At 54.9% G+C, this 26005-nt stretch overlaps 9 protein-coding genes across 9 annotated transcripts; all 9 read right to left on the bottom strand.

Annotated features, from left to right (window-relative positions):
* Nucleotides 1-6337: 6337 nt before the first annotated feature.
* Nucleotides 6338-6934, bottom strand: LOC123690210 (histone H2B). The gene has a single exon (XM_045633348.1). The coding sequence runs from the start codon at nt 6873-6875 to the stop codon at nt 6501-6503; it is 375 nt and encodes a 124-aa protein (XP_045489304.1). The 5' UTR covers nt 6876-6934; the 3' UTR covers nt 6338-6500.
* Nucleotides 6935-7586: 652 nt separating this feature from the next.
* Nucleotides 7587-8114, bottom strand: LOC123690212 (histone H2A). The gene has a single exon (XM_045633350.1). The coding sequence runs from the start codon at nt 8054-8056 to the stop codon at nt 7682-7684; it is 375 nt and encodes a 124-aa protein (XP_045489306.1). The 5' UTR covers nt 8057-8114; the 3' UTR covers nt 7587-7681.
* Nucleotides 8115-14687: 6573 nt separating this feature from the next.
* On the bottom strand, nt 14688-15284 carry LOC111002098 (histone H2B). Its single transcript, XM_022272206.2, has one exon. It carries the CDS (start codon nt 15223-15225, stop codon nt 14851-14853), a length of 375 nt encoding a protein of 124 aa, XP_022127898.2. The 5' UTR covers nt 15226-15284; the 3' UTR covers nt 14688-14850.
* A 652-nt stretch (nt 15285-15936) lies between these two features.
* LOC123690214 (histone H2A) lies at nt 15937-16452 on the bottom strand. Its single transcript, XM_045633352.1, has one exon. It carries the CDS (start codon nt 16404-16406, stop codon nt 16032-16034), a length of 375 nt encoding a protein of 124 aa, XP_045489308.1. The 5' UTR covers nt 16407-16452; the 3' UTR covers nt 15937-16031.
* Nucleotides 16453-17618: 1166 nt separating this feature from the next.
* On the bottom strand, nt 17619-18810 carry LOC123690207 (late histone H1-like). The gene has a single exon (XM_045633345.1). It carries the CDS (start codon nt 18718-18720, stop codon nt 17899-17901), a length of 822 nt encoding a protein of 273 aa, XP_045489301.1. The 5' UTR covers nt 18721-18810; the 3' UTR covers nt 17619-17898.
* Nucleotides 18811-19912: 1102 nt separating this feature from the next.
* On the bottom strand, nt 19913-20470 carry LOC123690215 (histone H4). The gene has a single exon (XM_045633353.1). The coding sequence runs from the start codon at nt 20309-20311 to the stop codon at nt 20000-20002; it is 312 nt and encodes a 103-aa protein (XP_045489309.1). The 5' UTR covers nt 20312-20470; the 3' UTR covers nt 19913-19999.
* Nucleotides 20471-21143: 673 nt separating this feature from the next.
* LOC123690209 (histone H3) lies at nt 21144-21729 on the bottom strand. The gene has a single exon (XM_045633347.1). The coding sequence runs from the start codon at nt 21628-21630 to the stop codon at nt 21220-21222; it is 411 nt and encodes a 136-aa protein (XP_045489303.1). The 5' UTR covers nt 21631-21729; the 3' UTR covers nt 21144-21219.
* A 578-nt stretch (nt 21730-22307) lies between these two features.
* Nucleotides 22308-22913, bottom strand: LOC123690211 (histone H2B). Its single transcript, XM_045633349.1, has one exon. It carries the CDS (start codon nt 22843-22845, stop codon nt 22471-22473), a length of 375 nt encoding a protein of 124 aa, XP_045489305.1. The 5' UTR covers nt 22846-22913; the 3' UTR covers nt 22308-22470.
* Nucleotides 22914-23556: 643 nt separating this feature from the next.
* Nucleotides 23557-24084, bottom strand: LOC123690213 (histone H2A). Its single transcript, XM_045633351.1, has one exon. It carries the CDS (start codon nt 24024-24026, stop codon nt 23652-23654), a length of 375 nt encoding a protein of 124 aa, XP_045489307.1. The 5' UTR covers nt 24027-24084; the 3' UTR covers nt 23557-23651.
* Between the last annotated feature and the right edge of the window lie 1921 nt (nt 24085-26005).

The raw sequence follows: 26005 nt of genomic DNA, 5'->3' as shown, positions 1-26005 counted from the left end.
CTTGTCCGGGGTGTCAATCCGGTGGTAGTGTGGGGTCAAGGAGTAATCTCGACTTGACCCTGGTGTCGTGGTCGGTGGTATCGGGCAGCGCGCTGCGCGGCTCGCGGTCAAGCTCCGCCGGGTGAGACCCCCGGTAGCCCCGGGGGAGGCCCAGCGAGGCGACCAGCGGTCGAAGCCGCGGCTGCTGCCCTGGTGTCATGTCCGGTGGTATCGGCATCCGCGGAGAGTAGCTCACGCGGATACCGCAGGCGATCTGGCGGCCTGGAGTGCCATGGCGCGATGTTTTGGAGATGGGGATGCTGAGAGCCATCCGCTCGATCGAACATCCCCTTCGCGAGTCGCGCGACGAACTCGTCGATGGACTCCATCCGCAGGTCTCGCGCTATGGTGGCGTTTCTCACGTAGCGGGGGGCCCCCACTGCGCGCCTCAGGCATGTGTTCTGCACGGCGCGCAGTCTCTGCCGGTGGGCCTCCTTGGTGTAGGAGTACCACGCCGGCGCCGCGTACGTGAGATGTGGGCGCACGTACTGCTTGTACAGCGCGAGCTTAGTACGGATGGGTATGTTGCCGGTGAATAGGGGGCGGAGTTTGCTCGACACCCCCTTCGCTCTTCCTACGATCCTCTTGACGTGGTGCCGCATGGTCAGATTCCGGTCGATGGTGACCCCTAAGTAGGTGACCGGCGTCTTCCACGGCACGTCCTGGTCCAGGAATCGCAGGGGCGGCGGCAACCAACTCCGGCCGAAGGCGATCGCCTGTGTCTTGTTGGGGTTGGCGGCTAGTCTCCACTTGTTCAGCCACTCTGGCAGGAGGTCCAGAGCGCGTTGGAGCTTCGCCGCTGCTGCCTTGGTGTTGAGCGAGGTGGCCACGTACGCCGTGTCGTCGGCGAAGAGGGCCAGGCTACACCCGCTCGGGCAGGGGACGTCGTCCGTGTAAGTAGTGTACAGCAGCGGCGATAGCACGCTGCCCTGTGGGACGCCCGCCGTGATGGGTCGCGGTCTCGACGCAGCCTCTCCCGTCGCAACGTAGAACGTGCGGTCGGTGAGAAAGGCGCGGAGCACGGCGACTATGCGGCGGGGCAGTGGAGACTCGGCGAGCTTCAGCACGAGGCCATCGTGCCAGACACGGTCGAAGGCCTTCTCCATGTCCAGCATCACGGCGGCGGCCCCTTCCTTCTTGTTGAGGGCCGCGGCTGCAGTGAAGAGCACCTTCGTCAGCTGCAGCGTGGTGCTGTGCTCGCCGCGGAAGCCGAACTGCTCGGGCCTCGGCTGCAGGTATTTGTAGGTCCTCTGCAGCAACAGCCTCTCGAACAGCTTCGACTGAGTTGAGAGCAAGGTGATAGGCCGGTAGCTCTCCGGTCGGGTGTAATCCTTTCTGGGCTTCGGCAGTAAGATCACCTTGCCCTCTTTCCATGTACTGGGGAAGTGTAGGGACCGAATGATCCCCGTGAAGAGGCGCGCCAGCGCGACTATCCACCTCATGGGTAGGTGGCGCAGCGCCTGATGGGTGATGCCGTCCGGTCCCGGCGCCTTCTTCAGTGGCAGCCGGAGTATCGCCTTCCGCACTTGCGAAGGCGAAAAGGCAATGGGGTCGTCATCGGGTGGGATCGGGCGAGCTAGCCAGCCCTCGACAGCGCTCTCGACCTCAGCCACGCGCGCTGGGCATGCCGCGGCGTTCGGTGAGAATTGGCGCTGGAGGTGCTCGGCGAAGATTTCGGCCCGATCGTTGTCGTCATAGGTGATGGCGCCGTTGCTGTCACGTAGCGGACGTTTCGGCTCTGGAGTCCTATAGAGGCGGCGGCAAAGTTGGTGTAGGCGTGTGGGCTCGGTGGTCGCCTCCCCCAGCGCTTGCTCCCAGGAGCGCTGGGCGTGGGCGGCCAACTCTTTCTTGACCCGTTCGGCGAGGCGGTTCAGCTTTGTCTTCAGCACGGGGCAGCGATTGTGCTGCCACTGCCTCCTGAGCGCGCGCTTCTGTCTGATCAGCCTCAGCACGAACGGGGCTAGGTCCTCGCGTACGACCTCCGGCGGACGCGTGGTCGTTGCTTCCGCCAGAGCTGCCTGGAGTTGCCGCGTCATGGACTCCGCCATGTCGTCAACGGCGCCTGGTGTCGTGTCCGGTGGGCCTGGCGCGGTGGCGCCTTCGAGTATCGATTCGAAGGCGTTCCAGTCGGTGACCCTCCAGCTGCGTGCGGGCGGGGATGGTGCCCCCGCGAGAAGGCACAGCACTGGTTGGTGGTCCGACTGGTACTCATCCATCAGGACCTCCTGCGCCAGGTAGAGATCAGGCCGGTTATGCACCACCAAATCGATAATGTCCGGCCTGTGGGTGTTGTTTCTCGGGTAGTGGGTGGCGGCATCTGGTCCGCACACCTGGTAGCCGCGAGCCTCGGCATGCTGCAGGAGCCGGTTGCCCCGCGAGCTGCTGGAGTGGGATTGCCAGCTGATATGCTTGGCATTCCAGTCGCCCGCGAGGAGCGTCGGCTTCCGGCTGAGCGCGGCCTCCAGCTCGGCCGGTGCGAAGTTGGAGCCGGGGGGAGCGTAGACAGCTAGCACGTCTGTGGGCTGCCCGCCCAGTTCTAGCTCGACCCCCAGCGTCAGGATTTTGTCGCCGTTGACCGGCGGGATTGCGCGGTGAGCGATCCGTCGCCGTATCATCACCGCCAGTCCGCGAAAGGGCGCCCCGTTGGCCGCCTGGTGCTCTGCGCGGTAGACGTAGTAGCCCGCGGCACGCAGTCGGTCGGTGGGGCGCAGGTGCGTCTCGGAAATGAGCGCCACATCCACGTCCTGTGTGCGTAGGATGTGACGCAAGTGGTGGCCTTTATCCCGAAGGCCGTCGGCGTTCCAGTGCAGGAGGCGTAAGTTCATTTTCGTTGCCTCACGCCTCGACTGCGCGACCGGCGTCCTCCGTAGGTCGGTTCAGACGGGGTCGGGTATAGGGCGCCCAGCAATGCGGTGACCGCCCTGTCAACCGCCTCAGCGATCGCCGTCTCGCTGGGGAGCGTCTGGCCCCTCAGTGGGCCCCCGCTGCGGGGGCGTGCGGCGCGCTGGTCAGCGGCTCTGGTAGCTCCAGCAACTGGAGCGGAGTCGGCGGCGGCCCTACTGGGGCCAGCCTCGGCGTGCGCGGCAGGTTCCGCGCGCGGGGGGGCGGGGGGTTGTACCCCCCCGCGTCCTCTTCTTCTCCCCCCTCTGCGGCGTCGGCGTTGGCTGGGAGGCTCCGCGGGGTAGGTGACCATCTCTACCTCCTGCGGCTGCGAGAAGTACTGCCCATGGGCACGCGGGTCAGCCTGCGCGTGTTCGCGCGGCTCGTCCCTCCGCCGTGTTTGGGCAGCTGGTGTAGGCGCTGGGGTGGTGGCGCCATGTGTGCCGCGAGCGCCAGGTGCGCCAGGTGCGCCAGATGGTCCCCGCGCGTCGCGGACGCCAAGTGCGCCATGGGCGCCATGTGAGCTAGGCGCGCCAGGTGCGCCAGGTGCGCCATGTGCGCCGCGGGCGCCAAATACGCCCTGCGCGCCACGTCCGCCGCCAGCGCCAGGCGCGCCATGTGCGCCATGTGCGCCGCGCGCGCCGCGACCGCCGCGACCACCGCGACGTCGACCGCGCGCCTCGGAGGCGCCCATGCCCCGTGCTGCAAGTGCCACCGTGCCAGCGCGCTTGTTGCGCGCCTCCTCCTTCAGCACCGGACACGTGCTGTGATTGGCCGGATGCGCCCCCTTGCAATTGGCGCATCTCGGCGTGGCCCCCTTAGGTAGGGGGCAGTCGGCGGTACGGTGGCCCTCCCCGCACTTCACACAGGCCAGGGCCCGGTGGCATTGGTGCGAGGAGTGTCTAAATCCCTGACATCGGTGACATTGTGCGGGGCCCCTTTTGCCCCGCCAGGACTCGATGGTCACCCCCGGAATGCACAACAGCTCTGTTATGCCGTAGATCGCGGGGGTGATGTCCGGAGTGCGGCGGAGTATGACCAGGAAGATACACCCCGGTCTCCCCTTCCTGGCTCTGATGGGCTGGGCGTGTTCAGGCTCGTACCCGAGGTCTCGCAGCTCCGACATGATGGCCTCGGGTTCCGTGTCCGCCGGAATGCCTCTTACCGCCACCTTCAGCTGCCGCTCTGCTGGTAGGGAGTAGGAGAAGTATACCACGTTAACTCCGCTGGTCTCCAACTCCCCAAGGTACCGCTGCACCAGGCGGTACTCCTCCTCGTCCTCTGGTGTTATTTTGAGCCCCTGTCCATAGGCACGCGCGTTCACCGTACGCCCCAGTCTCTTTTTCATCTCCCTGACATGGGTGGTCCAGTCAGGGAGGGATTCTATTACAAATGGCGGGTATTTCGGTGTCTGAGGCGCGGCGGGCAGGGGCGCGAGTGGTGGCCGACGGGCCACCGTCGGCGACGCGGTCATCGCGGCGTATGACGCCGCGTTTAAATTTGTAGTCGCCGCGTCTTGCGGCGTTGGTTGAGCCGTCGCAAGGGCCGCGCGGGGCGCGGGGTGGGCGGAGGGGGGCGCACTCGTCGACGCCGTTGCCATGGTTGTATCCTCAAAACGGCGGCGGCGCGGGTCCCTCTGGGAGAGCGGCGCCGGTTGCGCATGTTGAGAAGGCTGTTGATGTGATTGATTGACGCCAGGGGGCGTCGTCTGCGCGCATACGCGCTTAGGCGCCGACCCGGCGGCGTCCTCGTCTGAGTCCGGCGGCGGCGGGCGGCGTAGAGCTTGATGCGCTCGTTTCACTTTAACGAGCGCATCGTGTTCGTCGCTCGAGAGCGGCGAAGTTAGGAGGCCCTCGTTTAAAAGGCGCCTGCGCGTCTGCGATAGGTACTCGCACATTGCGCGCGCGAGTCCGTCCGTTGCGAACCGGCCTATGAGTGTCTGCGCAACAAACAGCGCATCCGACTCATAGCCGGCACGGGGCGACACGGGCTGCGCCGGGCGCAGGTCGCCTTCTAAGAAGGCCAGCAGCTCAGCCGGGTCTTGCCCATGAGCGATGTTTTCCTCCTCTTGAATAGATAGAATAGGCGGACTCACCGTTGGGTGCATTTCATCGGGTGGCGCCATCAATGAGGGGCGTGGCCTGTGTGGTGTTGCGGTGAGGGCGCTCTCGCCATCGCTATACCGCGACGAGAGCTGCGGCCTCACATCACTTTCACTTAACACATTTAAAAGGTCCTGCGTGTCACTGTCACTATAACCCGCGAGGGGGGCTCGAGCGCCAGCCGGGCGCGAGTCACCAGCGACCTCGGGGTCATTCGGCGACGCGGTGTACCGCGTTAAAGTTTTTTCCGCGGGGGCGGGGTTGTGGGGGGCCGATACGGCGGGGTATACAGTCGAAGTATACCGCGACGAGAGCTGTTTCTTAAAAACGGCTGTCTCGCCCGGTTCTTCGGCTCCTGGTCCCGGGGCTCGATCGCTACGCGAGCGAGAGCCGCTCAGGGACCGGTCAGCCATGCGCGACGCGGGAGCACTGCATTCATATGATGACGACGGCGGCGGCGGCGCGGCTCCACCGCGCGAGCGGGAGCGTTCATTGGCGCGCGGGCCAGATACGTCGCGACGGGATTTTCGCTCCATGGCGGGAGCTGGAGTCTGCCAGGCACAGCCTGGACACCTTAGCGCCTCCCGCGCATGCGCATCCCCCGGTGAGACCCTCTGGTGGGAAGCCGGGATAGACGCAGCGCGTTCGTTGCTTCGGTGTCGGCGTGAAACGGGTGCAGGCGGCTACTCAAATGGTTTCTGCATATATGTTTTATAATTAAAACAATAGCAGTGATGAAACGCGTATAGGCTCGTGTAAAACTATTGGGCCGCATTTATATATAACGTCGAACCGAGCTCGAACGGGACGGGCGGGTGTGTCGGGACATTTACGAGACCTATCTAAAATGAAATTGTTTATAACAATAATAAATAGGTAACTAACAAAAATTAAAACGTTCATTTGTCTTTAATCGCGTTAAATAAGTTGAATTTACATTACTTTTCACTGATCAGTGGACAACACTAATTAAACATACAAAATTCTGTGCATGTACAAAATATTATATAATATATAAAATAAGAGACAGAGAGAGAGATGGAGAGAGAGTGAGATAAATATATATATATATATATAATTATGTACACCGAGACTATTGTCTTTTTTTTTTTTTAATTTTTAAGTTTCATATTCATGATAGTTTTTACACTTAATATAATTGTTTATCGGTTTATAGGTAAAAGTACTTGATAATAGAGGGATTGTTAATTTATATATATATATATATATTTTTTTTTTTTTTTTTACGTTTATCGTTGATACTGTGCGTTGTGGTGTGTGGTTCACACACACACACCAAACTCTTCGGATAGATATTGTGGCCCTGAAAAGGGCCGTTTTCATGATGATGATGATCATAGTCAATCGCTCTCATTATACTTTCATTACGTATAATAATATAAGAGAGAAATCGCCGGCGCCGAGACGATGGTGCTGGTCCTACGCCGCCGCCGCCGTTGTCCCACCGCGCCGCGACGCTCACTTGGAGCTGGTGTACTTGGTGACGGCCTTGGTGCCCTCGCTGACGGCGTGCTTGGCGAGCTCGCCGGGCAGCAGGAGCCTCACGGAGGTCTGCACCTCGCGGGACGTGATCGTCGAACGCTTGTTGTAGTGTGCGAGACGGGACGCCTCCGCCGCGATCCTCTCGAAGATGTCGTTCACGAACGAGTTCATGATTGACATCGCCTTCGAAGAGATACCGGTGTCGGGATGCACCTGCTTCAGTACCTTGTAGATGTAAATGGCGTAGCTCTCCTTCCTCTTGTGCTTCTTTTTCTTTTTGTCCGATTTGGATATGTTCTTCTGCGCCTTGCCGGACTTCTTGGCCGCCTTGCCGCTGGTCTTTGGTGGCATAGTGAACGATAGATAGGCAGTCACAAACTATGTATCGACAACAACGAGAGACACTAGACTTGTGATTTGAAATATTTTTTGGACCTCACTTCAGTAAACTTCACTTTGAAAAGTGCTCTGGCGACTGGTCCGGCGTTACATAGGAAACGTTTCGCGGCCGCCAATCGACGGCGTCGTTACCGTTAGGACGCCGCGTGTTGGGGCGCGAGGGGGGTGAACGGCGACGGCGGAGGGAGCGGGGCGTTATATTATGTATATCTCCGTCTCTATCTCCTTCTCCCTCTGACACGGTTTATTTATGGTTATTTAAAAATAATAACAATAATAACGTAGTATAACAGTATGCCTGTATTGTATGTATTGTCTCATTATTACTGATTGGATTATGCGTGAGCAATGTGAATTTCGGGCGTGTCTACATGTTCGATTGTTGTTTTTATTTTTATTTATTATTATTATTGTTGTTGTAAGTAAATAATATTGTCAAGAATAAAAAAATAAATACAACTCGATATTGTATATACACATTGTAATAAGTAGGTAATTGAGTCAATTTTTTTGATAGAAGCATATTTATAGTAGTAGGTACTTAGTATATAATTTTTGTGAATAGTGACGTGTGGAACGTTTATTGTCGCTGATACATTTATCTAACAAATCACGGTGGCACGGTGGCCGTACCACACGATCATTGCGATTTTATGAATCATATTGCGGCCCTGAAAAGGGCCTTTTAGGTCGTCGAGTTGACAACGACACGAATAATAACAATAATTGGACGAGACTCCAGTCGTTGCTATTATAATTTATGTCTTCTTCTCGGTCTTCTTGGGGAGAAGGACCGCCTGAATGTTAGGCAGTACACCGCCCTGTGCGATGGTCACGCCGGAGAGCAGCTTGTTGAGCTCCTCGTCGTTACGAATGGCCAGCTGCAGGTGACGCGGTATGATCCTGGTCTTTTTGTTGTCACGGGCCGCGTTACCGGCCAACTCGAGCACTTCAGCCGCCAGGTACTCCATAACGGCCGCTAGGTACACCGGCGCACCGGCACCGACCCTCTCGGCGTAGTTGCCCTTCCTGAGCAGCCTGTGGATACGACCCACCGGGAACTGGAGACCTGCGCGGTTGGAACGCGACTTTGCCTTTCCCTTGACCTTGCCTCCCTTGCCACGTCCGGACATTGCGTTTGATTATTTGGGCACTGCACAACTCACTGAAAACTAACCGACAGGTTACTTATTTTTTTTTCAAGCCGACTTGTAATTGTTACATCCTCCCTCGCAAGGGGGATGCTTAAACCCGTTCGAGTATGGGTCTCTATCGGGTGGATTGTTTGTTCGCGCCCTGCTGATACAGGGCGGTACGGGGGCGGGCTAATAGCCCTTGGTGGGGGCTGCTGCGCGCGAGGAACAATGGCTCGACTCGCTGCGCGCAGCCGATGGGGTCTTGTCCGGGGTGTCAATCCGGTGGTAGTGTGGGGTCAAGGAGTAGTCTCGACTTGACCCTGGTGTCGTGGTCGGTGGTATCGGGCAGCGCGCTGCGCGGCTCGCGGTCAAGCTCCGCCGGGTGAGACCCCCGGTAGCCCCGGGGGAGGCCCAGCGAGGCGACCAGCGGTCGAAGCCGCGGCTGCTGCCCTGGTGTCATGTCCGGTGGTATCGGCATCCGCGGAGAGTAGCTCACGCGGATACCGCAGGCGATCTGGCGGCCTGGAGTGCCATGGCGCGATGTTTTGGAGATGGGGATGCTGAGAGCCATCCGCTCGATCGAACATCCCCTTCGCGAGTCGCGCGACGAACTCGTCGATGGACTCCATCCGCAGGTCTCGCGCTATGGTGGCGTTTCTCACGTAGCGGGGGGCCCCCACTGCGCGCCTCAGGCATGTGTTCTGCACGGCGCGCAGTCTCTGCCGGTGGGCCTCCTTAGTGTAGGAGTACCACGCCGGCGCCGCGTACGTGAGATGTGGGCGCACGTACTGCTTGTACAGCGCGAGCTTAGTACGGATGGGTATGTTGCCGGTGAATAGGGGGCGGAGTTTGCTCGACACCCCCTTCGCTCTTCCTACGATCCTCTTGACGTGGTGCCGCATGGTCAGATTCCGGTCGATGGTGACCCCTAAGTAGGTGACCGGCGTCTTCCACGGCACGTCCTGGTCCAGGAATCGCAGGGGCGGCGGCAACCAACTCCGGCCGAAGGCGATCGCCTGTGTCTTGTTGGGGTTGGCGGCTAGTCTCCACTTGTTCAGCCACTCTGGCAGGAGGTCCAGAGCGCGTTGGAGCTTCGCCGCTGCTGCCTTGGTGTTGAGCGAGGTGGCCACGTACGCCGTGTCGTCGGCGAAGAGGGCCAGGCTACACCCGCTCGGGCAGGGAACGTCGTCCGTGTAAGTAGTGTACAGCAGCGGCGATAGCACGCTGCCCTGTGGGACGCCCGCCGTGATGGGTCGCGGTCTCGACGCAGCCTCTCCCGTCGCAACGTAGAACGTGCGGTCGGTGAGAAAGGCGCGGAGCACGGCGACTATGCGGCGGGGCAGTGGAGACTCGGCGAGCTTCAGCACGAGGCCATCGTGCCAGACACGGTCGAAGGCCTTCTCCATGTCCAGCATCACGGCGGCGGCCCCTTCCTTCTTGTTGAGGGCCGCGGCTGCAGTGAAGAGCACCTTCGTCAGCTGCAGCGTGGTGCTGTGCTCGCCGCGGAAGCCGAACTGCTCGGGCCTCGGCTGCAGGTATTTGTAGGTCCTCTGCAGCAACAGCCTCTCGAACAGCTTCGACTGAGTTGAGAGCAAGGTGATAGGCCGGTAGCTCTCCGGTCGGGTGTAATCCTTTCTGGGCTTCGGCAGTAAGATCACCTTGCCCTCTTTCCAGGTACTGGGGAAGTGTAGGGACCGGATGATCCCCGTGAAGAGGCGCGCCAGCGCGACTATCCACCTCATGGGTAGGTGGCGCAGCGCCTGGTGGGTGATGCCGTCCGGTCCCGGCGCCTTCTTCAGTGGCAGCCGGAGTATCGCCTTCCGCACTTGCGAGGGCGAAAAGGCAATGGGGTCGTCATCAGGTGGGATCGGGCGAGCTAGCCAGCCCTCGACAGCGCTCTCGACCTCAGCCACGCGCGCTGGGCATGCCGCGGCGTTCGGTGAGAATTGGCGCTGGAGGTGCTCGGCGAAGATTTCGGCCCGATCGTTGTCGTCATAGGTGATGGCGCCGTTGCTGTCACGTAGCGGACGTTTCGGCTCTGGAGTCCTATAGAGGCGGCGGCAGAGTTGGTGTAGGCGTGTGGGCTCGGTGGTCGCCTCCCCCAGCGCTTGCTCCCAGGAGCGCTGGGCGTGGGCGGCCAACTCTTTCTTGACCCGTTCGGCGAGGCGGTTCAGCTTTGTCTTCAGCACGGGGCAGCGATTGTGCTGCCACTGCCTCCTGAGCGCGCGCTTCTGTCTGATCAGCCTCAGCACGAACGGGGCTAGGTCCTCGCGTACGACCTCCGGCGGACGCGTGGTCGTTGCTTCCGCCAGAGCTGCCTGGAGTTGCCGCGTCATGGACTCCGCCATGTCGTCAACGGCGCCTGGTGTCGTGTCCGGTGGGCCTGGCGCGGTGGCGCCTTCGAGTATCGATTCGAAGGCGTTCCAGTCGGTGACCCTCCAGCTGCGTGCGGGCGGGGATGGTGCCCCCGCGAGAAGGCACAGCACTGGTTGGTGGTCCGACTGGTACTCATCCATCAGGACCTCCTGCGCCAGGTAGAGATCAGGCCGGTTATGCACCACCAAATCGATAATGTCCGGCCTGTGGGTGTTGTTTCTCGGGTAGTGGGTGGCGGCATCTGGTCCGCACACCTGGTAGCCGCGAGCCTCGGCATGCTGCAGGAGCCGGTTGCCCCGCGAGCTGCTGGAGTGGGATTGCCAGCTGATATGCTTGGCATTCCAGTCGCCCGCGAGGAGCGTCGGCTTCCGGCTGAGCGCGGCCTCCAGCTCGGCCGGTGCGAAGTTGGAGCCGGGGGGAGCGTAGACAGCTAGCACGTCTGTGGGCTGCCCGCCCAGTTCTAGCTCGACCCCCAGCGTCAGGATTTTGTCGCCGTTGACCGGCGGGATTGCGCGGTGAGCGATCCGTCGCCGTATCATCACCGCCAGCCCGCGAAAGGGCGCCCCGTTGGCCGCCTGGTGCTCTGCGCGGTAGACGTAGTAGCCCGCGGCACGCAGTCGGTCGGTGGGGCGCAGGTGCGTCTCGGAAATGAGCGCCACATCCACGTCCTGTGTGCGTAGGATGTGACGCAAGTGGTGGCCTTTATCCCGAAGGCCGTCGGCGTTCCAGTGCAGGAGGCGTAAGTTCATTTTCGTTGCCTCACGCCTCGACTGCGCGACCGGCGTCCTCCGTAGGTCGGTTCAGACGGGGTCGGGTATAGGGCGCCCAGCAATGCGGTGACCGCCCTGTCAACCGCCTCAGCGATCGCCGTCTCGCTGGGGAGCGTCTGGCCCCTCAGTGGGCCCCCGCTGCGGGGGCGTGCGGCGCGCTGGTCAGCGGCTCTGGTAGCTCCAGCAACTGGAGCGGAGTCGGCGGCGGCCCTACTGGGGCCAGCCTCGGCGTGCGCGGCAGGTTCCGCGCGCGGGGGGGCGGGGGGTTGTACCCCCCCGCGTCCTCTTCTTCTCCCCCCTCTGCGGCGTCGGCGTTGGCTGGGAGGCTCCGCGGGGTAGGTGACCATCTCTACCTCCTGCGGCTGCGAGAAGTACTGCCCATGGGCACGCGGGTCAGCCTGCGCGTGTTCGCGCGGCTCGTCCCTCCGCCGTGTTTGGGCAGCTGGTGTAGGCGCTGGGGTGGTGGCGCCATGTGTGCCGCGAGCGCCAGGTGCGCCAGGTGCGCCAGATGGTCCCCGCGCGTCGCGGACGCCAAGTGCGCCATGGGCGCCATGTGGGCTAGGCGCGCCAGGTGCGCCAGGTGCGCCATGTGCGCCGCGGGCGCCAAATACGCCCCGCGCGCCACGTCCGCCGCCAGCGCCAGGCGCGCCATGTGCGCCATGTGCGCCGCGCGCGCCGCGACCGCCGCGACCACCGCGACGTCGACCGCGCGCCTCGGAGGCGCCCATGCCCCGTGCTGCAAGTGCCACCGTGCCAGCGCGCTTGTTGCGCGCCTCCTCCTTCAGCACCGGACACGTGCTGTGATTGGCCGGATGCGCCCCCTTGCAATTGGCGCATCTCGGCGTGGCCCCCTTAGGTAGGGGGCAGTCGGCGGTACGGTGGCCCTCCCCGCACTTCACACAGGCCAGGGCCCGGTGGCATTGGTGCGAGGAGTGTCTAAAACCCTGACATCGATGACATTGTGCGGGGCCCCTTTTGCCCCGCCAGGACTCGATGGTCACCCCCGGAATGCACAACAGCTCTGTTATGCCGTAGATCGCGGGGGTGATGTCCGGAGTGCGGCGGAGTATGACCAGGAAGATACACCCTGGTCTCCCCTTCCTGGCTCTGATGGGCTGGGCGTGTTCAGGCTCGTACCCGAGGTCTCGCAGCTCCGACATGATGGCCTCGGGTTCCGTGTCCGCCGGAATGCCTCTTACCGCCACCTTCAGCTGCCGCTCTGCTGGTAGGGAGTAGGAGAAGTATACCACGTTAACTCCGCTGGTCTCCAACTCCCCAAGGTACCGCTGCACCAGGCGGTACTCCTCCTCGTCTTCCGGTGTTATTTTGAGCCCCTGTCCATAGGCGCGCGCGTTCACTGTACGCCCCAGTCTCTTTTTCATCTCCCTGACATGGGTGGTCCAGTCAGGGAGGGATTCTATGACAAATGGCGGGTATTTTGGTGTCTGAGGCGCGGCGGGCAGGGGCGCGAGTGGTGGCCGACGGGCCACCGTCGGCGACGCGGTCATCGCGGCGTATGACGCCGTGTTTAAGTTAGTAGTCGCCGCGTCTTGCGGCGTTGGTTGAGCCGTCGCAAGGGCCGCGCGGGGCGCGGGGTGGGCGGAGGGGGGCGCACTCGTCGACGCCGTTGCCATGGTTGTATCCTCGAAACGGCGGCGGCGCGGGTCCCTCTGGGAGAGCGGCGCCGGTTGCGCATGTTGAGAAGGCTGTTGATGTGGTTGATTGACGCCAGGGGGCGTCGTCTGCGCGCATACGCGCTTAGGCGCCGACCCGGCGGCGTCCTCGTCTGAGTCCGGCGGCGGCGGGCGGCGTAGAGCTTGATGCGCTCGTTTCACTTTAACGAGCGCATCGTGTTCGTCGCTCGATAGCGGCGAAGTCAGAAGGCCCTCGTTTAGAAGGCGCCTGCGCGTCTGCGATAGGTACTCGCACATGGCGCGCGCGAGTCCATCCGTTGCGAACCGGCCTATGAGTGTCTGCGCAACAAACAGCGCATCCGACTCATAGCCGGCACGGGGCGACACGGGCTGCGCCGGGCGCAGGTCGCCTTCTAAGAAGGCCAGCAGCTCAGCCGGGTCTTGCCCATGAGCGATATTTTCCTCCTCTTGAATAGATAGAATAGGCGGACTCACCGTTGGGTTCATTTCATCGGGTGGCGCCATCAATGAGGGGCGTGGCCTGTGTGGTGTTGCGGTGAGGGCGCTCTCGCCATCGCTATACCGCGACGAGAGCTGCGGCCTCACATCACTTTCACTTAACACATTTAAAAGGTCCTGCGTGTCACTGTCACTATAACCCGCGAGGGGGGCTCGAGCGCCAGCCGGGCGCGAGTCACCAGCGACCTCGGGGTCATTCGGCGACGCGGTGTACCGCGTTAAAGTTTTTTCCGCGGGGGCGGGGTTGTGGGGGGCCGATACGGCGGGGTATACAGTCGAAGTATACCGCGACGAGAGCTGTTTCTTAAAAACGGCTGTCTCGCCCGGTTCTTCGGCTCCTGGTCCCGGGGCTCGATCGCTACGCGAGCGAGAGCCGCTCAGGGACCGGTCAGCCATGCGCGACGCGGGAGCACTGCATTCATATGATGACGACGGCGGCGGCGGCGCGGCTCCACCGCGCGAGCGGGAGCGTTCCTTGGCGCGCGGGCCAGACGCATCGCGACGGGATTTTCGCTCCATGGCGGGAGCTGGAGTCTGCCAGGCACAGCCTGGACACCTTAGCGCCTCCCGCGCATGCGCATCCCCCGGTGAGACCCTCTGGTGGGAAGCCGGGATAGACGCAGCGCGTTCGTTGCTTCGGTGTCGGCGTGAAACGGGTGCAGGCGGCTACTCAAATGGTTTCTGCATATATGTTTTATAATTAAAACAATAGCAGTGATGAAACGCGTATAGGCTCGTGTGCACAAGTAGGCAGACGACCGTACGCCTTTAAAACTATTGGGCCGCATTTATATATAACGTCGAACCGAGCTCGAACGGGACGGGCGGGTGTGTCGGGACATTTACGAGACCTATCTAAAATGAAATTGTTTATAACAATAATAAATAGGTAACTAACAAAAATTAAAACGTTCATTTGTCTTTAATCGCGTTAAATAAGTTGAATTTACATTACTTTTCACTGATCAGTGGACAACACTAATTAAACATACAAAATTCTGTGCATGTACAAAATATTATATAATATATAAAATAAGAGACAGAGAGAGAGATGGAGAGAGAGTGAGATAAATATATATATATATATATAATTATGTACACCGAGACTATTGTCTTTTTTTTTTTTTAATTTTTAAGTTTCATATTCATGATAGTTTTTACACTTAATATAATTGTTTATCGGTTTATAGGTAAAAGTACTTGATAATAGAGGGATTGTTAATTTATATATATATATATATATTTTTTTTTTTTTTTTTACGTTTATCGTTGATACTGTGCGTTGTGGTGTGTGGTTCACACACACACACCAAACTCTTCGGATAGATATTGTGGCCCTGAAAAGGGCCGTTTTCATGATGATGATGATCATAGTCAATCGCTCTCATTATACTTTCATTACGTATAATAATATAAGAGAGAAATCGCCGGCGCCGAGACGATGGTGCTGGTCCTACGCCGCCGCCGCCGTTGTCCCACCGCGCCGCGACGCTCACTTGGAGCTGGTGTACTTGGTGACGGCCTTGGTGCCCTCGCTGACGGCGTGCTTGGCGAGCTCGCCGGGCAGCAGGAGCCTCACGGAGGTCTGCACCTCGCGGGACGTGATCGTCGAACGCTTGTTGTAGTGTGCGAGACGGGACGCCTCCGCCGCGATCCTCTCGAAGATGTCGTTCACGAACGAGTTCATGATTGACATCGCCTTCGAAGAGATACCGGTGTCGGGATGCACCTGCTTCAGTACCTTGTAGATGTAAATGGCGTAGCTCTCCTTCCTCTTGTGCTTCTTTTTCTTTTTGTCCGATTTGGATATGTTCTTCTGCGCCTTGCCGGACTTCTTGGCCGCCTTGCCGCTGGTCTTTGGTGGCATAGTGAACGATAGATAGGCAGTCACAAACTATGTATCGACAACAACGAGAGACACTAGACTTGTGATTTGAAATATTTTTTGGACCTCACTTCAGTAAACTTCACTTTGAAAAGTGCTCTGGCGACTGGTCCGGCGTTACATAGGAAACGTTTCGCGGCCGCCAATCGACGGCGTCGTTACCGTTAGGACGCCGCGTGTTGGGGCGCGAGGGGGGTGAACGGCGACGGCGGAGGGAGCGGGGCGTTATATTATGTATATCTCCGTCTCTATCTCCTTCTCCCTCTGACACGGTTTATTTATGGTTATTTAAAAATAATAACAATAATAACGTAGTATAACAGTATGCCTGTATTGTATGTATTGTCTCATTATTACTGATTGGATTATGCGTGAGCAATGTGAATTTCGGGCGTGTCTACATGTTCGATTGTTGTTTTTATTTTTATTTATTATTATTATTGTTGTTGTAAGTAAATAATATTGTCAAGAATAAAAAAATAAATACAACTCGATATTGTATATACACATTGTAATAAGTAGGTAATTGAGTCAATTTTTTTGATAGAAGCATATTTATAGTAGTAGGTACTTAGTATATAATTTTTGTGAATAGTGACGTGTGGAACGTTTATTGTCGCTGATACATTTATCTAACAAATCACGGTGGCACGGTGGCCGTACCACACGATCATTGCGATTTTATGAATCATATTGCGGCCCTGAAAAGGGCCTTTTAGGTCGTCGAGTTGACAACGACACGAATAATAACAATAATTGGACGAGACTCCAGTCGTTGCTATTATAATTTATGTCTTCTTCTCGGTCTTCTTGGGGAGAAGGACCGCCTGAATGTTAGGCAGTACACCGCCCTGTGCGATGGTCACGCCGGAGAGCAGCTTGTTGAGCTCCTCGTCGTTACGAATGGCCAGCTGCAGGTGACGCGGTATGATCCTGGTCTTTTTGTTGTCACGGGCCGCGTTACCGGCCAACTCGAGCACTTCAGCCGCCAGGTACTCCATAACGGCCGCTAGGTACACCGGCGCACCGGCACCGACCCTCTCGGCGTAGTTGCCCTTCCTGAGCAGCCTGTGGATACGACCCACCGGGAACTGGAGACCTGCGCGGTTGGAACGCGACTTTGCCTTTCCCTTGACCTTGCCTCCCTTGCCACGTCCGGACATTGCGTTTGATTATTTGGGCACTGCACAACTCACTGAAAACTAACCGACAAGTTACTTATTTTTTTTTCAAGCCGCTACGAATTCATATTATATATGAATTCGGACGGTGTTCAACCAACTGGCCGGGTGTGACGAGAAACGACGTCGACGACTCTGCGCTATTAAACGCGATTGGGTGCCGCCGGCTCAGCGAGCGAGCGTTAGTGAGGGGCGCGAGAGGGGGAGCGCGGGCTTCGGTCACGTGTGTAAGATCTACATATTACGTGGAATTAGAATTAAAAATAATAATAATAAGAATGAAAATTACATGCATACATACATACATACATACATACAAAAAAATATATATACATACAGATAGATATTATTATATTACGTATTTGGTTATTTGTTTAGAATCTTTATTCCAAATATTTATTGTGTGTTTTATCTTTTTTGTTTGAACGTGTACCGGTTTCGTGTTTTCGTTTTTATGTACTGTTGTGTAATCGTGTAAAACGCCCATTATTACATATTTTTATATTACATATTTGGTTATTTGTTTAGAATTTGTTTATTAAATAGGAACCGGTGGGGGTGGTGGCGGGGGTGTGTCCATTGTCTATTGTCTTTTGTCTTGGCCCGCCAAATTTTATTGCACCTCATAACATCTGTTGATAATTGGGTACATGTATTGTTTTTACATTTGGCAACAGTCGGGCACTCGGGCGGCGAAGGAGGCGCATCTCGAGCGGCCGAAGGGATTGTTATCGCGAAGAGGAAGTAGTGGTCGCGGTGCTGCATTGCATTTTTTTTTTTTGTTGTATTTCTCGAGTGTGAAGTGAGTGCGATCTCGATACAGAGAACCGACCGTGGTTAGCAGGTGGCGGTGGCGATTTTGTGTTTCGTGTGTGTGTGATACGGCGCTGCTGCGACGGTGAGTTGCTAACTAATATAATATTAGAATAAGGTGTTAAAATATTAAGACACACCTACATACTTATACATAGGTACATAATCTGCCTCTCTCACTCTCGCTGCCTTCATTATTGGACAATTTAACAACTACCTATGTCGCATGTTTTATTATTTATATAATATAGGATATGTATCACCAGCCGGTAAACTAGCGACAATTGGACAATTTTGATAGTTTGTAGCACCTGCGACAACATGGAATGGCTATATATTATTTGTATATATATGTAGATTTTTAGGATTCAATATAATATAATATTTTTTTGTGCGTTTATTCGTTTGATACTCTCGACGGCTCAACGGCAGCCCATCATTGAAACATATGTTAGCCCTGAAAAGGGCTTTTTGTGTGGCGTGTTTGTGCGTGCGTCTATTATTACAATAATAATATACGACATCGACACAACCGACCACTTGCGATGCGCTCGTCGCTGGTCCGGTGGCCGGTGACCCTCCTTCCGCTCCCGCTACTCGGTGGTCAGCGTACGCGAACACGGTGCGGCGGCTCGTGCTTATTGAACGTGGATGGTCGCGTTCACTTCTTGGAAGCGGCCGACGCCTTTTTCGCGGTGGTGGCGGCCTTCGATTTGGGCGCGGCGGCGGCGGCCTTCTTCGGTTTGGGGGCCTTAGGTTTCTTGGTCGGTGGCTTCGCGCTCCTCTTCGCCTTGGACGCGGCCGCGTTGCTCGACGCGCCCTTGCCGGACGCCGCGGCGGCGGCGGCGGCGCGACCCTTCTTCGGTGCGGCCGCAGCGACCGGCTTCCTCTTGGCCGCAGCCGCCGCCTTCTTGTCTTTGGCGGCGACGCCCCTGCCGCCCGCTTTGGCCGGGGAGGCGGACCCGGCGGCCGATGCCGACGCGGCGGCGGCGGCCTTCTTGCTCCTGGCGCCGGCGCTCGCGGCGGTCTTCTTGGCGGGTGCGCTCGGCTTCTTCGCCGATTTGGCCGCGGAGGACGCCGCCGCGCCGGAGCCCCTGCCGCCGGAGGACGCGGAGGCGGCCGTCGCCTTCTTAGCGGCGCCGCCGGTACCAGACTTGCTGTCTATCTTGAACGAGCCCGATGCGCCCTTGCCCTTCGTCTGAATCAGGGTGCCGGAGGCGACGGCACGCTTGAGATACTTTCTTATGAACGGCGCCAACCTCTCGGCGTCGAGGCTATAATTCGAGGCGATGTACTTCTTGATCGCCTGCAGGGACGATCCGCTCCTCTCCTTGAGCTCCTTGATCGCGCTGTTCACCATTTCGGAGGTCTTGGGGTGCGTCGGTCTCGCCTTGGGTTTCTTGGCGGCCGCTGCCGCTTTCGGTGCCTTCTTGGCGGGCGTCGCCGGCGCGGGTGTCTCCGATGCTACTGCGGTGTCGGCCATTATTTTCTTTTCTTTTTCAATTATATGAATCACACAGTCACACTAATTATATTATTGTTATAATATTATGTAGTAGTATAATATTATCGTACTAGGTGGATGATAATAATATGTGCGTAAAGAGTGCGCGGCGCTAGTGAGCGCCGGCCAGACGAATCGGTATACCGCGACGAGAGCTTCGTCGGCTGCGTGCGTTTTCTCGTATTCGAGTGTGAAACTTTTCACTAACACGTCTCGGTCTCATCGGATTTTTGATGATTATCAAACGAAAAATCGGTGGAAATCTCGTTGGCGATCGATAGTCTACGATATCGGCCACCGGTCGGGCAGTCGGGCGGGGCTCCAGGCGGTCGCGCGCGTCGGGCATCCGCGTTTGAAGTTTGTTATTGTCGAGTCGCGCGCGTACCGTCCAGTTTAAATCGCGAATTAAACAATTAAAGCGAAAGGTGGCCGCGCGCGCGACCTCCGAGGGCGGAGCTCAAGATTCCGAGGTTCAACGGGATCCATTCGTTTCGGCGATATATTAGGATTACGATCGATTTTAACGCATCGAATGCGACATGTTGTAGGACAGCACCGCGCTCCCGAGACGAGGCCGTGGACGCGCGCGCGTTCTCTTTCGTCTTTGCTCCGTAGTAGCATTAATATTATTTACGAAACGAAATAAGTCTAGTGAGCTCGTCGAAATGTCCGATTAAATTAATTATAAGTATTTATCAAACACATCGATCGAGAAGCACGCGAGATCTATATAAATTCAAAGCAAAAATTTCATTGACGCAACCGGGAGCGATGCTGTTCGGTCGCAACCTAGCATTAGCACACCTATATTCTTAATTTTCAATGTCTAAGCATAACATAATAACCTAACCGCTATCTCTCTATAATAGTATGTGTACATACTATACTTATCGTTTGCGATATAATATTATTATGACGACGAGAGCGACTGCTAACGCCGTACTCGTGTACATACAGTACGAAAACTTTATATTAACATGCCACTAGTGGATAGTTAGCATTAGTATCAGCAGTAATAGTAGTCGATAATATTATGAAAAGTATTATTCAATCAATCATTTATCGATTGGTAATTTATTAAATTATTTATTTATATTGGTAGCTTAAAACTAATTGTGGGTGGGTGTCGTTTAGTCGTTTTGATACGTTTTATTTTTATAATAGAAACATATGCGGCCCTGAAAAGGGCCTTTTTTACTTGTTGAAAAATATCCGTCATATACCTAAGTATGTATACGACAGACAACAATTAATCAACTTAACCGCCGAAACCGTAGAGGGTGCGGCCCTGGCGCTTCAGAGCGTACACGACGTCCATGGCGGTGACGGTCTTCCTCTTGGCGTGCTCCGTGTAGGTTACCGCGTCGCGGATGACGTTCTCGAGGAAAACCTTGAGAACACCGCGAGTCTCCTCGTATATCAGACCGGAGATACGTTTCACTCCACCCCTGCGCGCCAGACGCCGAATCGCCGGCTTGGTGATACCCTGGATGTTATCACGGAGCACCTTCCTGTGACGCTTCGCGCCACCTTTTCCCAATCCCTTTCCTCCCTTACCGCGGCCGGTCATCGTTGATTGTCTCTGAATTAACTGTACTTCTTAGAAAAATCACCAGCACTACGTACGTGTGTCACGTACGACGATCACTGTTACAATGCGCTTCGCGCTTACCAATCGTGCTGTATATATAGATTTCGGACAGCTAGGACCTCGCATATAAACGGGGCAGAGGGGAGAGAGGCAGCGGGGCAGCGGCGTTCGGTGTGTGAGATTCGTTCTTATTATTATGATTTTATGTATGTATAAATAAATAAATAACTACAATAACTATGTACATAAAGAAGCAAAATAAAACCGATGAATAATAAAATATGTCGATACGCATGAATTGAAAACAATACGCAATAACAGAAAAAAAAACAAATCACCGCAAAAATTTAACACATTTAACAATTAACTAAACAAAAAAAAAATTAACACCTGGTACACACACTGAGCTACAGCACGCGTCAACAAGAGTCATAAATTCCTGAAGTGGTGCCATAAATACATATAATAGAAAGTCATTATTGTGCAATTGTTTTCTAAGAAACAGTGAAACAATGGTGGCTCGCAAATATTGTTGTCGGCATTTGCCTTTGAAGTCGAAAATATATTATGCTGACGCATAATAGAAAATATCATAGAGACACACAGTGCGATAGGCGCCTGCCTCATTTACGTTATATCGATCTCGAAAATAATTATTAATTTAATAATTTCAATAAATTAATTGTTTTATATTATATTAGGTTAATTATTCTTAATGTTAGCCTAAATAAAGCCTTTTGACTTTGTATAACGTTCGTTTTATTCGTTCGATACGTGATGTCTGTCTGTGAAGCACATCATTTGAATTATATGCGGCCCTGAAAAGGGCCTTTTGTTGTAATAATAATATTATAATATTATTATTATTTAGCAGCGGCTGCGCAAAATTAAGCACGCTCGCCGCGAATGCGTCTCGCCAGTTGGATGTCCTTGGGCATGATCGTCACTCGCTTGGCGTGAATGGCGCACAGGTTGGTGTCCTCGAAGAGGCCCACCAGATACGCCTCGCTCGCCTCCTGAAGCGCCATCACGGCGGAGCTCTGGAACCTGAGGTCGGTCTTGAAGTCCTGCGCGATCTCCCTCACCAGACGCTGGAACGGCAACTTGCGGATCAACAGCTCGGTACTCTTCTGGTAGCGACGGATCTCTCTCAGAGCGACGGTACCGGGCCTGTAACGGTGAGGCTTCTTCACGCCGCCGGTGGCTGGAGCGCTCTTGCGGGCCGCCTTGGTGGCGAGCTGCTTTCGCGGCGCCTTACCTCCGGTGGACTTACGGGCTGTCTGCTTAGTACGTGCCATTACGACGACTGCTCTCACTCACTCACTCGACTCGACTGAATGCAAACTTTATTATATTATGTACGATGTGTGGACACGTCCGTCGCGTATCGCTTGCGATGATGATATAAACACCTTTAAAACTATTGGGCCGCATTTATATATAACGTCGAACCGAGCTCGAACGGGACGGGCGGGTGTGTCGGGACATTTACGAGACCTATCTAAAATGAAATTGTTTATAACAATAATAAATAGGTAACTAACAAAAATTAAAACGTTCATTTGTCTTTAATCGCGTTAAATAAGTTGAATTTACATTACTTTTCACTGATCAGTGGACAACACTAATTAAACATACAAAATTCTGTGCATGTACAAAATATTATATAATATATAAAATAAGAGACAGAGAGAGAGATGGAGAGAGAGTGAGATAAATATATATATATATATATAATTATGTACACCGAGACTATTGTCTTTTTTTTTTTTTAATTTTTAAGTTTCATATTCATGATAGTTTTTACACTTAATATAATTGTTTATCGGTTTATAGGTAAAAGTACTTGATAATAGAGGGATTGTTAATTTATATATATATATATATATTTTTTTTTTTTTTTTTACGTTTATCGTTGATACTGTGCGTTGTGGTGTGTGGTTCACACACACACACCAAACTCTTCGGATAGATATTGTGGCCCTGAAAAGGGCCGTTTTCATGATGATGATGATCATAGTCAATCGCTCTCATTATACTTTCATTACGTATAATAATATAAGAGAGAAATCGCCGGCGCCGAGACGATGGTGCTGGTCCTACGCCGCCGCCGCCGTTGTCCCACCGCGCCGCGACGCTCACTTGGAGCTGGTGTACTTGGTGACGGCCTTGGTGCCCTCGCTGACGGCGTGCTTGGCGAGCTCGCCGGGCAGCAGGAGCCTCACGGAGGTCTGCACCTCGCGGGACGTGATCGTCGAACGCTTGTTGTAGTGTGCGAGACGGGACGCCTCCGCCGCGATCCTCTCGAAGATGTCGTTCACGAACGAGTTCATGATTGACATCGCCTTCGAAGAGATACCGGTGTCGGGATGCACCTGCTTCAGTACCTTGTAGATGTAAATGGCGTAGCTCTCCTTCCTCTTGTGCTTCTTTTTCTTTTTGTCCGATTTGGATATGTTCTTCTGCGCCTTGCCGGACTTCTTGGCCGCCTTGCCGCTGGTCTTTGGTGGCATAGTGAACGATAGATAGGCAGTCACAAACTATGTATCGACAACAACGAGAGACACTAGACTTGTGATTTGAAATATTTTTTGGACCTCACTTCAGTAAACTTCACTTTGAAAAGTGCTCTGGCGACTGGTCCGGCGTTACATAGGAAACGTTTCGCGGCCGCCAATCGACGGCGTCGTTACCGTTAGGACGCCGCGTGTTGGGGCGCGAGGGGGGTGAACGGCGACGGCGGAGGGAGCGGGGCGTTATATTATGTATATCTCCGTCTCTATCTCCTTCTCCCTCTGACACGGTTTATTTATGGTTATTTAAAAATAATAACAATAATAACGTAGTATAACAGTATGCCTGTATTGTATGTATTGTCTCATTATTACTGATTGGATTATGCGTGAGCAATGTGAATTTCGGGCGTGTCTACATGTTCGATTGTTGTTTTTATTTTTATTTATTATTATTATTGTTGTTGTAAGTAAATAATATTGTCAAGAATAAAAAAATAAATACAACTCGATATTGTATATACACATTGTAATAAGTAGGTAATTGAGTCAATTTTTTTGATAGAAGCATATTTATAGTAGTAGGTACTTAGTATATAATTTTTGTGAATAGTGACGTGTGGAACGTTTATTGTCGCTGATACATTTATCTAACAAATCACGGTGGCACGGTGGCCGTACCACACGATCATTGCGATTTTATGAATCATATTGCGGCCCTGAAAAGGGCCTTTTAGGTCGTCGAGTTGACAACGACACGAATAATAACAATAATTGGACGAGACTCCAGTCGTTGCTATTATAATTTATGTCTTCTTCTCGGTCTTCTTGGGGAGAAGGACCGCCTGAATGTTAGGCAGTACACCGCCCTGTGCGATGGTCACGCCGGAGAGCAGCTTGTTGAGCTCCTCGTCGTTACGAATGGCCAGCTGCAGGTGACGCGGTATGATCCTGGTCTTTTTGTTGTCACGGGCCGCGTTACCGGCCAACTCGAGCACTTCAGCCGCCAGGTACTCCATAACGGCCGCTAGGTACACCGGCGCACCGGCACCGACCCTCTCGGCGTAGTTGCCCTTCCTGAGCAGCCTGTGGATACGACCCACCGGGAACTGGAGACCTGCGCGGTTGGAACGCGACTTTGCCTTTCCCTTGACCTTGCCTCCCTTGCCACGTCCGGACATTGCGTTTGATTATTTGGGCACTGCACAACTCACTGAAAACTAACCGACAGGTTACTTATTTTTTTTTCAAGCCGTTTTTTTTTTTTTTTTTTTTTTTTTTTTTTTTTTTTTTTTTTTTTTTTTTTTTTTGAATGGAATCTCGCTGTTGGCCTTAAGGGCCTTTACAGCTCAGCACGGGCTGTTTGGCGAGCTTAGCTCAGCCGGAAAGGGGGGGTTTCCCGCGACTCGCGCAAGGGCGTCTCCTGTGAGACTCGAACCTCGGCTTGGGCCGTCGCGGGGGGGTCAATCGCCTGAAGGGCAGGACGGAAGCTCACTGGAGTGAGCGAAGTGCGAAGTAAAGGTCCTCGCCTTCCCCGGTGAAGGCGGTTTTTTACCCTAATCTGTCTATTAATACTGCTATTATTATTGGCCGCGCGGGCGGCTTTTAATTTATCGTTAGCTACTGTGATTGGATCATCCGGATCCGTTAGTACGTGTCGGGGCCTCCTGCGAGCCTTTTTAGTCGGGAAGGGGTAGTAATTGATGCTTTTACGCACCAGTGGGTTGGGATGGTGTTTAGCCTTGTCGAAGTGGCGTTTGGACGCCAACTTCATCCATTGGGCTATGGTAGGGAGCTCCAGGTCATAGTGGAGATCGACGTTTCTCACGTAGAAGGGTGCGCCGGTCGCGATTCTCATGAACCGCGACTGTAGCACCTGTAACCGGTGGATGTACGAGGGGGCACAGTGCGCGAAGACTACGCTAGCGTAAGTCATGCACGGTCGGACGCAGGCTTTGTACAAGGTTACCTTGTGTCTAAGGGACATGTGACTCCTTTTATTTAGGAGGTAATGGAGGCGAGAGAGGACAAAAGCGGCCTTCTTGCGAACGGCGGCTACATGCTTACGAAAATACATGCCGCTGTCGAGCGTGACTCCTAGATATTTGACGGACTTTTGCCATGGAATGGCTTGTCCGTAAAGGGTGACCTCTTTTTTGAGGAGAAATTTTTCCCGAGTATTAGCGTTAGCACCGGGGTTGCCCCTGGCAAAGAGAACTGCAACGCTTTTCTCGGGATTTAATTGGAAGCCCCATTTCCGGAACCATTCGCCTAGCGACGTGGTTGCGGTCTGGAGTCTATCCACGATGACACCTCTGTCTTTATGAGTGGTATAGAGAGCGGTGTCGTCGGCATAGAGGGCTAGCTCCACATTCGGAGCCCTAGGGATGTCGCCGGTATACAGCGTGAAGAGAAGGGGCGAAAGGACCGAGCCTTGCGGTACTCCGGCCCTGATTGGACGAGGAGACGATAACGTTCCTTCCACGCGATAGCGAATTGAACGGTCGGACAAGAAGTCGTGTACGATACGCACGAGTCTCAGTGGCACTTGAAGGTGGTAGAGCTTGTAAATCAAGCCGTTGTGCCACACCTTGTCGAACGCCTTCGCTATGTCGAAGAAGAGCGCACCCGTGGCTCTCGGTTTCAGTGAGCTGTTCATCCCTGAAAGGATGTGCTCCGTGATCCGATGGACTTGATGGACGCACGAGTGGGCCGGCCTAAAGCCAAACTGCTCATCGGGAATGAGCCCCTTCTCTAGGGCATAGTCTAGGAGGCGCTTTTTCACCACCTTCTCGTACAGCTTGCTCAGCGTGTTGAGAAGGCTGATAGGGCGGTAACTGGTGGGATTGTTACGAGGCTTGCCCGGCTTGTGAATACCTATGACAATGGCCTCTTTCCACTGCGCCGGGAAGGTGCAGTTTTCGAGTAGGCAATTGAATATGGCCACTAGCAAGCATATCAGATGGGGCGGGAGGCACCGGAGGACCTTATTCGAGATGGCGTCGAGACCTGGAGATTTACGAGGCAGTGAACTCTTGATTAGAGTTTTGACCTCGGCGATCGACGTAGGCGGGAGTGGCTCGGGAGAGAGGGGCAGTGCGACTATGCGTTCGACTTCGCGGTTCACGTGTTCGACGTGCGCCGGGTCGCTATGGTCGAG

The sequence above is a fragment of the Pieris rapae genome, chromosome 23 (genome assembly GCF_905147795.1).
Source record: "Pieris rapae chromosome 23, ilPieRapa1.1, whole genome shotgun sequence".
NCBI classification, from domain to species: Eukaryota; Metazoa; Arthropoda; class Insecta; order Lepidoptera; family Pieridae; genus Pieris; species Pieris rapae.
This window is presented reverse-complemented; position numbering and strand designations above follow the sequence as displayed.